Genomic DNA, 13,717 nt, shown 5'->3' with positions numbered 1-13,717 from the left:
TTATCTTCCGATGTCGGAAATAACAGCTGCGACTGTGGCGACTGCAACGGGATCGGCGTTAACAAGGTCGACGCTGAGGCATTCATGGCTGGCACCACTAGCGCTTTCGAAGACGTCGCTGTCGTTTTCACAGTCAACGCCCTCGAAAAGGGTGGAGCTGACGCGCCGGATGCAGAAATGGACGCTGCCATGATAGCATTCTGCAGCTGTTGCTGTTGCTGTTGTTGCTCCACAAGCTGCTGCTGTTGCGCAGCTGCAGTGGCCATGATCCGCATGGCGACTTGGTGAGGCGGTTCTACGCGACCGTTCATCTTCATCCCCAACACCTGAAGCGCCAGTGCAATCAGATCTCGATCGCCCTTGTCCTCCTCATACTCGAACAGCACACCGACATCTTCATCATCACTCGCAACCGAACCAGATCCGTTCAGAAATTGGGCCATCGTCCGAACCAGCTCATGGCTCGGTAAGGAAAGTGGATCGTCAGACCTGGCTCCTACTGCTGCAGCTGAGGCAGAAAGCGGCTGGCTTTGGTGTTGTGCCTTGACAATAACGACACCTGGATGGGGACGCGGTGGCAACCTGCAGATAATGGTTTCGGGGCCGTAGAACTGGACGCCTGCTGCAGGGACTCCACCAAATGTAGGGACCATTCCAGGAAAGAACCCGGTGCCAAGGAGCGTGACCTCCATGCCGCCCTCAATAGACCCCTTGGCCGGAACCAGCTTCTTAACACGCGGCTTGGATTGCTGCAATGGGCGGGAGGTCAGAATCGCCTGCTTCTGCTGCTGCTGAAGCTGCTGTTGTTGCTGCTGGTGAATTTGAAGCTGCTGTTGCTGGTATAGCAGGATCTGGGCCGCAGCTGCCGCAGTACTACTGCCTGCATTGCTTGTAAAAGGTGTGATAGCGTTGGCGTCGGAGAGCTTGGGCGTCGTAGCCGTGGAGGGGTAGCCCAAATTCGATGGCGGAGGAGAAGGAGATGGAGGCATATTGGTCGATGGGACCTTAGGTGAGGTCATGGGCGAGCTGGCACCTGAGGCTGGAGCAGCATTGGGCATCACTGTCATGGACTTGCGTGGGCGGCCGCGTTTCTTAGGCCCTGATGCAAAAGTTCCATCCCCTTCATCGGTTATTGACGACATGGCTGTGTCAGAACATTCGGATTCAATATTGTCTGGCAGCGAAGCAGGGATTTGGATGAATGCACTTGATGAGGGGTGAGAGTTTTGGGTCAACCCGGCCTTCAGTTCATGAAAGTCTCTGATATCGACCGCCGATGGAGGTGGAGTCCAAGGTCCCGCTGTCGTATCCACTCCTGGGCGCTGTTGCTGAATGCCTTGCTGGAACTGCATGAAGAGCTGCTGTGAATGTCCCACGCTGTGGCGCTGAAAGGTTTGGAACTCTTGAATCTGAGTGGTATCCAAGAAGCTGGAGTTCAGTCCGAGAGATGCAGGAATGGTTGTTGTGGCCGTAGGTTCACTCGAGAAATCGGTCGGAGGGTGGTTTGGTGAAAACGGCGAGATGGGAGTATACATGCCAGGGGATGTAGGGTGGATGGTGGCAGGGATCGAAAAGGAAGGCCGACCGGTAAGCATAGAGGACGCATGGGTATCGCCCGATGGTGGTGAGGACATGGATTCCTCCAAAGTCGTAAAGTACTCCATCATCGATGCGGCGGACTCAGAATGGAACCGTTCATGCTCGGATACATCTACAGACTGGATGGACCCGTTTCTCTGTGCGATCGAGAACATATCACCGCAGAGATGGTGCTGGTGCCGGTGAGGCATATTCTCGTTATGGAGCACGCTTTGGCCGAACAAAGGCACAAAACCGTTCTGGTCCTCTTCGTTCGCAAACGGCGATCCTGGCATGAAGGGCGAGGACAAAGAGAGGGAGCTGTCTCGGCTGAATGCTGCAAAAGGAAAGGTGGAAGAAGTGAAGCTTTGGGAAAGGTCATGGCAGGTTTTACGACGGAACGATTGCTGCTGGATTTGGATGTCTTCCATCGAGTGGTCATCATCATCGACTCTCCGCTTGCCAACCATTCTGGCAGGGAGTTCGTCATCCTCGGACTTCAGTCCGTTCATGCCATGAATAGGCTGTACATGACGTCCTGTTTCCAAATCCAACTCATCTTGGTCCTCCTGCAGATTACCGTCCAACTCAGCATCCGCCTGATCTTCTTCAGGCTGGAGGTATTGATTTACTTGCTGCTGACCGCTTCGACTTTTCACGGTAAGGCGAGGTGCCGCCGGCGATGGTCCTGATACGGAATGTCTTGCCACAGCTCCCCGGGCATCGATTGGGACAGCCCTCTTCCCGGACTTGTGATCATCCATCATCATCACCGGGTTTGTTAGCACGGAGGCGACCACTGCACCTGTGGAATCTCGAGCAGTGAATTGAATCCTAGGCACACAAAGAGCCAATAACACGAGTTAGTGAAATAAGGGCCTTAAATAACTTGAAAAAGGAGGTGCTAGCATGTGCACGATCTAGAAGACATTGGCTGTCAGCTGAAAATGTGAACGCCAAGGCGCAGGCAATATATGGATAATTCACATTAAACACGCGCAGAAATTAGGCGAGCATGCAGTAATAATCGGTTCAGAAGACAAGGATGCTGTGTGCGCTTTGTTGATGTGGAGTTCCTTCGATGGATGTCTGGCGATGATATGCCAGCCTCCTCATTCATCCTACTACAGTGCATGTGCATCTTACCGGAACCCGACCTTCTCATTATGGTGTCGGCAATAACATGTGATTCGAGTGGGCAGTACGCACTCGCCGGCCGATATATCCACATATTCAGTGCTACTGAACACCATGATCCTGCTCCGCTCCCATGCCTGGTACTCGAGGGGGTCTGTTGGTGTCGGTGGATTCGACTCATCTATAAGAGAGGCGCCCGCACTCTTGGGATGAATGGCGCCAAAGACCGGAATCGACCCCAAAGGCCCAGGAAGTTTCAGGGTTTCTTTCCGGCGATGTGCGCGTTTGCGCTCTCTGCCAATGCAGTTGTCGCAGCACTCCAGGACCTTTGACTTGTCATGATCGCACACCAAACGAGCGTCAAGGATCAAGATCTCTGAATCTTGTAGTTGTTTGTCGCGACCTATGTAAAATATAACAGGGCGTTTGCGCCAGGACGCCGATCCAGATTAGAAACGACAATCCCATACTCATAACCAAAAAAAGAAACGGTAGTCGCAGCATGAAGAAGAGTAGTTGGCAAAAAAAAAAAAAAAAAAAAAAAGGCGCTCTACATTGAGGGCGCCATGGTCTCTTCCTCGTCCACCTTACCGTTGAACTTTTCTATACGATGCTTCTCTTTGGCGATCAGCATACGAGGCAGACGAATCTGCTTCCAGTCCATGACGGTCTCGCCATGCTTGCCTCTCAGTTGAAAGCCAACCTTGAGCTGTGTTTCTACTCTGCACTTGCCATTCTCGGCAGGGATGCCAGAGATCTCTATCTGGAGGCTGCGTGAGCGAACGCGACGAGGAGGCGGTGGCAAGAGATAAGGCGTAGATTGCATTTAGTGATAAGGTAAACAAGGAGAAACCACGGATGGTGAGATGACGAGATAAGGATCTTCAGGCACGATTTTTTTTATTTTCCGAGGATGTTGCCGTAGATAGATAGGGCCTGCGTGATAAAAGGAAGTGGTGGGATAGCAAAGTGGCGAGGATGGCACAATAAGGGTATCAAGTGGAGGAAAGGTGGGAAAATGCGAGTTGGCTGACTGAGGGGGATGGAGGGACATGCAAGGGCTATGCCTCTTGCAGGCAAGGACAGATGAATGGGATGTGTAATAAAGAATAAATAGAGAACAAAGTGATAGCCCCATGCCAAAGGCCGCCCTTGACCGCATCCCACATAGTCTAGGTCAGGCGACGGAAACAGGGACGCGTCTGCTTCCCTTTCTATTTGCTTTTTTTCTCCACGCACAAACGGGAGGGATGTGCCTGAGCTAGGGGAAAGGTGGGGAAAGAACCTTTTTTCGGAAAGGAGGGCAAGAGGGCACATTGAGTGACGATAGGAAAGGGGCGGTGGAGCGCAGCATCGAAGTTGCCTGCACCCATCCCTCAACGCGGCAATGGCATTCCTCACGTTTGGAGCAATCGCGGGGTATCGCCCACAACCGAGAAGCTGACCTGAGTCAAGGGCGATGGCGATGCACTCAAAGTCGGAATGCTGATTCCTCCTCCACAGAAACCCCCATCAAGGTCCGGAGGTGATCAGCTGCTAAAAAAAGATCAATTGTTCACCCAGGGCTTCTAGACCACTACAATTCTCCCACGCATCACACCCCTCTTTCTCCTTCATCCCCTCGGAATACGGCTCTGAAATTTTCCTTTCTGCCTTTTATGTGGGTAAAGAACGGAGGGATAGGATGCGAGAAAGAGGGTGATGAGGAAGATTCGAGTAAGAGGAAGGTCGAAGAAGCCTTACCCTTCCCGTACGGTCATGGGCTTGTCTGTGAAGAGATGCGAGTATGCGAGAGTGAGGAGTGTGCTAAAGGGGTTTGCTGAAGGTTGAAGCTGATGATTTGGTGGGTTAAGTAGGTTGAAACCTTGTGCAAAACACACAGGGCAACTGATGACGATGAAGAGAGGAAAGTGCAGGTAAGAGAGAAGGAATGAGAAGGAATGGAGGATGAGGAAAAGAATGAGAATGACAATGAACGAAGGAGCCCTTCCTTTTAACTCTACGCCTTGCAAGCGTATCCTGTACATAATAAGGCCTCAATTCAACATGCGTGGCAAAAACCAGAAGGACTGAGTTGCCCATCGAGCCCTCCGATTGCGTGTTTATTCGCTGTATCTTTGTGGTGTGCGAAGCTGCTTCCCGTCGTTCGCCACAATTGACGGAGCTCTCAGTCAGTCTGCCTGTTCTAGTCTTCCCATTTGTTTTCCGTTTTCCAAAATACATAAAATGAGCAGAGGCCATCGGGCTGGATGGTTTCTTCTCCACAAACTATGTATGAATATAAAAGCTGAATTGAGAAATATGCGCCTCGCTTCAACGGAATGGCGCATCATCTCCAATCCTTGTACCAGCGCTCCCTCCTGACAATGAGGAGTAAGACGCACATCCCTGCTCAAGAGTGAATACTTAGAGATCTTTTCATTTTTATTTTATTTCGATATTGTCGTAGGATGAGAAAGTGAAGCGGGTACATAGCTCATGCCATGGATATTTTACGGAACAAACTCGGTTAAATTTGTTCTTGCAATACAATCGTTGCTTTACTCGGAACTCTTCGTACGCCTTGGTTTGAAAGGCAAGTCGACATCTGTTTCCACCATGATACCTGCCGGCGACATCCCCTGTCAACTCATGCGTTTCCGCATAAGAAAAACAAAGAAGACGATAACACAGCTATAAGAGGGCTGCCTAGACGGATAAGGAGATATGAATAACAAAGAGCTCAAGCGAATGACGGCAAGCACGAAAGTGGTATCCAAACAGCTATCAGGACCGTCGGCCTTTTTTGTTTTTGTCTTTATCAGCTTCGGTTCATATCTGAAAAGGATCTAAACATGTGTTCAATTGAATGGGCACAGGCGCATCGACCATTGCTTGTCGTACACTGGTGAAATGTAATAAAAAAGAGCGCATTGACAGCGCACAGAAACTCAAAGAGGGACAGACCGGACATGCATCGGAAACGGGCACCGAGATAGGCACCGTTTTCATAATGCGCTGCTCTTCTTATCCCGCTGATTGCTCCTTTCTAATTTGATAGGCACCTACAGCTACTTAGACTGCAATTTTTGCGTACTTTGCCCCGCGTAAAATGAAGACCACCGCCCCTCTGTCTAGCCCTCCCTCTCTGTACACCCTCGCCCTCTCTTTCTATCTGAGGTATACATAAACATCGTCCTTGATAGACTAGACTACAGTACAATACAATACAACACTAGACTTGATGCCCTTGCCTGGCATCAAACATGCGAAGCTCTCAAATCGCCTAGCGAGCAGGGACATGACTACAAGCAGCCGTGAACATAACCATCATTGTTCTCATAACCATGCTAAAGGAAGGAAAAGACAGGCTCGTAAATGTTTTATTCGCGATCATATTAATCGACAAAGCACAAATGCTTTTCAAACCACAAACTATGAAGACATCGCAATTCAAAAACAGTAGAATGCCGCCCTTCACGTTTCACAGCAGCTTGAAGCGCTAACAGCTTTGTGGACCAGACCTAACACTATGAACATTCAAGGGTGGCCCCGAGTCATCGTCGTGCCCAATGCATGTAGTTAATAATGTATGTGACCCTCCACTTAGCTGAGGTTGAATTTTTGGTGTTTTTTTTTGAACCATCGCGTCGTGGAGAAGTGACCAAGAGCTGCAAAGCTTTTCCAGGCCAGAGACCATCCATTGTCTATTGTAATCAAAAAATACAAACACGTATTTACTTGCAAAGGTGTACAAATCCAAACTGCTAGTGTTAACAAAAATGTTGTGCCCCAATGTGTCAGCCCAATTCTGTCTCTCCATCCCCTTTCTCCATCTTCGCCAGTTTCCAGTCTCCGCTCACTTCCTCTCGTTGCCCTCTTCTTTGATGCAGCTGGGCGATCAGCCTAGAACAGACATGCACAGTGCACTGTTCACACGAAACCAAAGAATGAACTATTTTATGCAGCAGGCTCGTCGTGCTGCTGTTTTGTTTTGTGATACGACAGAGCAAACTTCTACTGTAGTCTACCATGCTGAGCACGGTAGAAAAACACTGACTCGGGGTAGCAGGGCTTAAAAAAGAAAAGAAAAAAAATGGATTGGATTGGATTGTGGAAACGAAAATGTCGCAATGCTACCCTTGTCCAATGCATGCCCCAAAGCCCAGTGCTTCTTATCATAGTCTATACGTGCACCAAGCTGTCCATAATTACGCCGTTTTTCTTGTTTATGCTCCTATTCTCGAATGGAAATTGCAGCATTCTGATGAGATGTGATATGGAGCAAAGAACCTTGATAAATGAGCTCGAGGAGTGCCGTGCAGGCAAACACGGTGGAGTTTGAAATTTCCTCCACTTCCTGGTTCCCACCAGTAAGCCCTTGCAGTAGTCTATTCGAGGATGTCGGTTTGGGCAACCATCCCACAAACGGAAACGTGCGCGTTACTACAGCTTTGTCTCGACTCTAGGAATCAGATAGATACGGTAACGATAAGATTGAGCCCTTGCTTTGGGAGGATAAACTGGACTATGGCGTCTGCATTCTTTTTTTTTTTTTTTGCCATAAAGCACTGACCAAGTCAACATGTACAACAACAACGATAACAACAACAACAACAACAGAGCGTCGTCAGACGGTTTGATACGTGTAATGTTGTCTAGAAGCAAAGACACAGAAGAGATCCAAGAGCGGCGCAATGCGCGGTTGATACCGTGAGAGATATTTGACATGCCTCTCGCTGTCAAAACCTACCGTGCGCAGGAAGAAATGAATGATTCAGTCAAAAATGATGCGTGGTAAAAAAATACTAGTGCAGAGAATTATAATAAGGGACACGCGTATGCCTAGGTCCTTCGCTACACACAAAAGATATCACTGTCGCTTTATTCAACCACACCATGTATGAGCGCAACGATCTGTATACGTGTTTAGTTGGCGGAAGTATTATCGGAAGGGAGTCTCTTTCGTGAAAAGACATTCCTGTCTCCTTTCTTGTCGCCTCCCTAGCATTCTTTTGATTCGGGCTGGAAGTGGTTCGTAGATATCATCTCCATAGCAGAATGTCCCTTTGCCTTTTCAATACTACCTCCCTATTTTTTTGGCACATTCCTATTTTTTTTTTGCCTTTGACTCTCGGTGCATTTCCTTCTTCTTATTTCTCGCTGCTTTCTACCTTGTCCTCAAATTCTACTCACACTCATCCGGCCCTTGTTAACGCGAGCTGTATATAAAACGTTCACAAAGGGCAAAGCTCTTAGAAAAGAAGGCTCTTTCTCTTTTCTTTTCGTCCGTTTTTCTTGGCAACTACTTAGCGTCAATTGGTGAGAATAGCTTCAAAATGTCGTTTGGAGGCTACAATCCTGGAGGGTCCTCGGAGCTCCCATTCTCAAATCCAGATACTGCAGGAATGCGCTCCAGGACCAGCAGTATTTCTTCGGTCCATTCAAATCACGGTACCAACTTATCGCAGCAACAGCAGCAACAATCCAGTCCGTACTACAGTCCGTACGGATCACGTCCAGGAACCCCCGTCGTCGGTGACAGTGAGGGTTACATTGGTGGGGGCACAGGATACGGCGCAGGATACGGCGCAGGTGGGTATGATGGCTACGAATCCGGATCATCCTCATCAGTCCCAGGGTCGCCATACGCTTCCGATCCGACTCAACAGCGAAAGCAGCAGCGCAATGGGTCTTATCGAATGAAGACTGCCGGAGCCGGATACGACTCGCCCACGGCAGGGGTCTCAAACTCGGTCCCTACGTTCTATGGCCACTCCAGGACACATAGCAACGCGTCAGAGATGTCGCTCAACATCGACACGTCTCTGGAAGGGGGAGTGCACGGACCGGGAGAGGGCAGTCCGTATTCGCCAGGCCCAGCGTCGCTCTCAAGCGCCTCATCATCTCGTCGCGGCAGCTTTTCTGATAGCGGTGGAGGCGGGTTCTTTAATCGCAAGGTTGGCAAGACGTTCCGCCCGGAGCCACATCATTCGTCGGAAAATTATCCTACTGACGACATGGACAACGGCAACGATAGCGACGCTCGCTACGGGTCCAAGAAACCGACTGCGAAAAAGGGTGCCAGCTGCAAGGGCGACATGGGAGGGCGCGTAGGGGTTCGTGATATTTTCAACGATTGGGATTTATTGCTCCCCAGTGCAGACCCGTACGCCGATGGAGAGGATGATGACGAGGGGCTGAACGACGATGAAAAATGGAAGAAACGACAGCTCTCGAAGAAAGGTTGGGAGAGCCGGAAGGGACAGGTGATCCTGGTGTCGCTCTTGGCAGCGATAGCGACCCTTGTACGGATTTGGAAGCTGGCAGTGCCTGGCGCAGTCGTGTAAGTTCCTGTGTTCTGATCTGTACTAACTGTTTATCGACTCTTGGTGTTTTTATGTGCAGGTCTTTCAGGAGGGAAAAGGGAAGGGGGAATGGATGTCGATATGATATGACGCCGACTGTCGTGTCTATACGACGCGGCTGATTATGAGAATAGTAAAAGAAGGGAGGCGAGGGGTTTTTTTACTATGCTTCAGGAGTAAAGAGAGAGATCTGATGCGTGGAGGCTTGCTACCCTCACAGAGAAAGATAGGAGTGCGGGAATCAGTCTGTGGTACGGGCATGGACAGTAGACTAACAGCTAACGTTACCCTTGCGAATTCTCCAGTTTTGATGAGCAGCACTTTGGAGGATTTGCTGCAGATTATCTCAAGGGTGAGTTTTTCATGGATGTCCATCCGCCTCTGGGCAAGATGCTCTATGCTGCAGTGGCCTACATGCTCCGGTCCGATGGCGACTTTGAATTCGTGCCTGGAAAGTAGGTCTCCAGTGACGAAAGAAAAAAAACACACGCCTTGATACCATGTAGATCACCCCTCACTCTTTATTTTTTGTTGATTGTCAGGTTGTACTCGAGGAATGTCCCTTATATTGGCATGCGCATGTTTGCCGTCGCTTGCGGCGTGGGCTTGATTCCAATCTCATACTGGACGGTCAAAAAATCGGGCCATTCGACACAAGCTGCCATGATCTGCGCCGTTCTTATCACTTTTGGTAAGAGCCATTATGGCTAACAATCTGTTACTATTTAAAAGCCTCTCTTTGAGAAACCGGGAACTAATCGATATGCCGGTATATTTTACATCCAGAGAACGCGTTGGTGACGCAAAGCCGCTTTATCTTACTAGACGCACCCATGATGTTGTTCATGGGTTACACCATGCTGGCGTGGATCAACTTTTATAACTATCGCAATCGCCCCTTCACTCGAGGATGGTGGTTGTGGTTGTTTCAGACAGGCTTCAGTCTTTTTCTCTCCAGCAGGTAAGAACACGGTGCTTTTGTACACATCTTTGGCTTATTTTCTTTTAATCGGATGCTTACTGTTTCTTTTTTTTTTTTTTTTTTTTTTTTTTTTCGCAGTGTCAAGTGGGTTGGGGTTTTCACCATTGCCACAGTTGGCGTGTGCGTACTTAAGTACCTGCAGGAATCCAGGACCCATCTTTACATTAGCACTGTAAGCCCTTTTGACGTTGAGTTATTGATTACTCGATATCGCTAAATACTGATATCGTCTCTCTCTCTTTTTTTTTGCATCCTCAGCGCGACTTTTCAAAGCAGTTTATAGCCCTGTTCATCTGCCTTCTCATCCTTCCAGCGGTACTCTATGTTGGTCTGCATGCTCTGGACTTTAGACTTCTCTCCAATTCTGGGTCAGGGAATGCTTGGGTCAGCCCCCAATTCCAGATGACTCTGAAAGGACACAGTGTGTTGCCCGTCATGGCCGGTAAGTTCAGTGTGGCCGCAGAGATATGAGACAGCACATTTTATGGACGAATCTAGAGCTGCATTCTGACGCCCTAGATGATATTTACCCGTTAGATATTGCTTGGGAATCCAAGGTCCACATTCGTCATGCGAACACCAACGGCGGATGGGTTCACACCATGCCCGGTGAATACATTCGTGATGGATCCAAAGGTACCAATGAGTACTCTCAAGGATTAAGCCCATGGACCGCACGTTGTCTGTGTTCTTTGCACCACTCGATAAACTAACGCATATTGTCCCTGTTCATTCGCTACTTTGTAGATCAAGCAGTTCAGCTCGTGGAATGGGACGACGACCTGACATGCTGGCAAGTCCATCCTGCCGACCTACTTCTTCGCCAAGAGCGCGTCCAGCTCAATCAGGACAACAGCAAAGTCTCCTTTGTCGAGTTTGATGGCTATGTCTACGACGGCGACCAAATCCGACTCCGTCACTGCTACTCCAAAGTCGCGCTCTCGACTAACGATATCGAATCTGTAGGCTCCAACAAGACTTACTTGAGAGAAGTCCGCGGCATCCAATGGGTAAATCAGCCGACAGAAGAGACCATATGGAGAGTGGAACTCGTCCCAGAGGGTCTTGTGCCAGGCCTGGCGGACCATTATGGGAAGATGAACAAGAATACGCCAGTAGTAGGAGAAACAAAGCGCAAGGACGAACGACCCAAGATTCTGGGGAGGGAGATGAAAGAGAGCAGCAGTAATTCTGCTGCAGGACAAGGTCAAGGTGCCGGTACGAAGAGGGATCAGAGAAAACAGTGGCATTCAATCAAAGGGTTTAGGCTGTGGAATGAGAAACAGCACTGCTATCTGCAGTCGCATAAGGTCTTTAGAGCGCCGTACTCGGCCTACCAGGAAGTAGCTTGCGTCCAAGGTAGTCGCCAGAAGGCGAACACTATCTTCATCGTCGACCAAAACGCGAATCCTCGCCGTGAGTCTCGTTCTTTATTCTCTCACAATATACAGTATAGAAATGACTGATATTCTCAAACTAACCTCACACGTCCTTGTTTACGCGTATCGTGAATAGTGCCCACATCGACGCCTTCGCTCTCGTACCAGCCACTCTCGTTTTTCCAAAAGTTCCTCGAGCTGAACCGCGTTATGTGGTGGACCCACCATGATTTGAGTGCACCTGTCAACGGAGACGACCACTCTAGCGGCCAGCCCAAGGTTTCGGACGAGTCGCATCCCTGGAGCTGGCCATTTATGAAGCGAGGCATAAACTATTATAGCAGCAGGGAGACCAATCACTATGTACACTTCATGGGCAACCCCCTTCTCTGGTGGACGGCCACTGCTGCTGTTGGGCTGTACATGCTGAGCTGCCTCTGGAGTGTCATTAAGTATCTCAAGGGCAAGCATGAGTCCAAGCTCGAACGTGATCGCTTTGGTAAGTTTTATCTACTCACCCTATAGTTTACTTTAGTTAACCAGTACGCATTTGTTGCTACGTCCAACTAATCGCTTTCCGTTCCGTGGCTGCAAACAGGTATTACTCCGTTCTACGCGGTCGCCTCGGGGACCTTCTATGCTGGATGGGTGATACATTACATTCCCTTCTTCTTCATGTCCCGTCAAGTCTACCTGCACCACTATCTCCCGGCCCTCTACTTCTCGATACTTCTTCTTGTCTCACGACTCGATCGAGCCTGGCAACGCTGGCCGGCTCGTCTCCGCTACTTGACTGGTATCGGAATCATGGCTGCCGTCATTCTCTCCTGGTATAGTTTTGCGCCCCTTGTCTATGGCACCGATTTCAGATCTCGTGCCCAGTGCGAGAAGCTGAAGGCCTTAGGTGGATGGGAATTTACATGTCAGAGGAGTGACCTTGTGTGGGCACGTCCGGACTCTGCGGCGGCGAGGATGGCAGAACAAGCAGCGCTCGCAGAGGCGAATGCGAAGAGAAATCGACAGGGAGATATGGATGGGGATGATGGCATAGAAAACTATTTTTATGATGATAAAGTAGAGCAGCATATATCTGGCACTGTGGACGAAAGCGATCAGCAGCAATAGCAGCAGCAGCAACAGAAACGCGAGCGTGAGGAGCAGGAGCGGCGCCAGAGAGAGGAAAATGAGAAACATCAGAAAGAGGAGAACGAAAAGCTGCAGCGTCGGGAATCGACGCGGGAAGAGCCCGAGGAGCATGTGCGGATACTCGAGGCTCAGCTGCGGCAACAGCAACAGAAGACTGGACAATAATCGCCAACCTGGATATTCTATGTGGCCAGCTACGCGTTTATGTATCAGGTTCGACCGAGAATCTCATAATAAAACCAATGTTGCTTTTCAGACATCAAGAGCGGATGGACAATTGGATCAAGTACTTTTCTTTGGACAATGATATAGCTGCTAGCTATGGTGGTAAACTAAGTGGATAGGGACGACAAGGACACAGGTGGGTAACAAATTGCTTTCTACATGTATTGACCACCTTCGCCGCCCTTGCCACCATGGTAATTGCCACCCTTGCTATCGTGGTACGGCACCGAGGTCGGCACCGTGTGCTCATATCCGTAGTCATGAGGAGGATAGCCCTGATATCCATTATGGTTATACGCGTCGTATCCTCCTCCCTGATGGTGCCCCCCATACTGATCATACTGATCATACTGATCATACTGGTCGTACTGTGGCTCATATCCTCCAACGACACTTCCACCGCCACCGGGGCGGTTCTCAAAGGGCGAAGGACGATGACCCCCTTGCATGGGTCCACGCGAAGCCAAGGGAGCGCCGCTTGCGATGGGTACAGGAATCATGGGTGGTGTCTGTGGACGCGCAGGCTTCTCCCACTGGTCATCCAATCCAACGTAAGTGCCGTCCAGGTCCAGGGGCTCATGGCGACGACGACGGCGCTTCATCATAAACATCGCAACCATGCCTCCCGTAGCTGCAAATCCAATGATGCCGAGCGAGATTCCGATGGCAGTGCCATTGGGTCCAGAATCTCCTCCCGACACAGGGGTATCAGTCGAGTTAGTGGGCGTCGCCGTCGTAGTGCCTGTAGCGGTGCCATTGACGGCTCCTGGAACGTTGCTGCCGCCATTTGGGTTGGTTACAGGGGCGGTTGTAGTGCTGGGGTTGGAAGGCAGATTGCTAGTGGTACCGGATCCAGTCATGGGCGTTGTGGTACCAGGAGCGATGACACCAGTGTAGGGAGCCTTCCATTCGTTGATAGAGAT

General features: G+C 49.8%; 3 protein-coding genes across 3 annotated transcripts; 2 read left to right on the top strand and 1 right to left on the bottom strand.

The window, feature by feature from the left end:
* Positions 1 to 3,541, bottom strand: BC939DRAFT_480571 (uncharacterized protein; the record flags this gene model as incomplete). Its single annotated transcript, XM_051558948.1, has 4 exons — positions 1 to 118; positions 163 to 2,412; positions 2,725 to 3,118; positions 3,307 to 3,541. 4 exons carry the CDS (start codon positions 3,539 to 3,541, stop codon positions 1 to 3), a joined length of 2,997 nt encoding a protein of 998 aa, XP_051408150.1.
* Positions 3,542 to 7,566: 4,025 nt separating this feature from the next.
* BC939DRAFT_463759 (Dolichyl-phosphate-mannose-protein mannosyltransferase-domain-containing protein) lies at positions 7,567 to 12,828 on the top strand. The gene is made up of 10 exons (XM_051557277.1): positions 7,567 to 9,040; positions 9,368 to 9,517; positions 9,605 to 9,753; positions 9,849 to 10,023; positions 10,123 to 10,216; positions 10,303 to 10,486; positions 10,582 to 10,680; positions 10,792 to 11,460; positions 11,560 to 11,922; positions 12,022 to 12,828. The coding sequence occupies exons 1-10, from the start codon at positions 8,034 to 8,036 to the stop codon at positions 12,546 to 12,548; spliced, it is 3,417 nt and encodes a 1,138-aa protein (XP_051408149.1). The 5' UTR covers positions 7,567 to 8,033; the 3' UTR covers positions 12,549 to 12,828.
* A 7-nt stretch (positions 12,829 to 12,835) lies between these two features.
* On the top strand, positions 12,836 to 13,717 carry BC939DRAFT_299135 (uncharacterized protein; the record flags this gene model as incomplete). Its single annotated transcript, XM_051551370.1, has 1 exon — positions 12,836 to 13,717. A coding segment is annotated over exon 1 (732 nt), but the record flags the coding sequence as incomplete, so codon positions are not given.

This window comes from Gamsiella multidivaricata (genome assembly GCF_025024155.1).
Source record: "Gamsiella multidivaricata strain RSA 2152 chromosome Unknown BC939scaffold_79, whole genome shotgun sequence".
In the NCBI taxonomy this organism is placed as follows: Eukaryota; Fungi; Mortierellomycota; class Mortierellomycetes; order Mortierellales; family Mortierellaceae; genus Gamsiella; species Gamsiella multidivaricata.
Note: the sequence above shows the minus strand (reverse complement) of the source record. Positions and strands in the feature narration are given on the sequence as shown.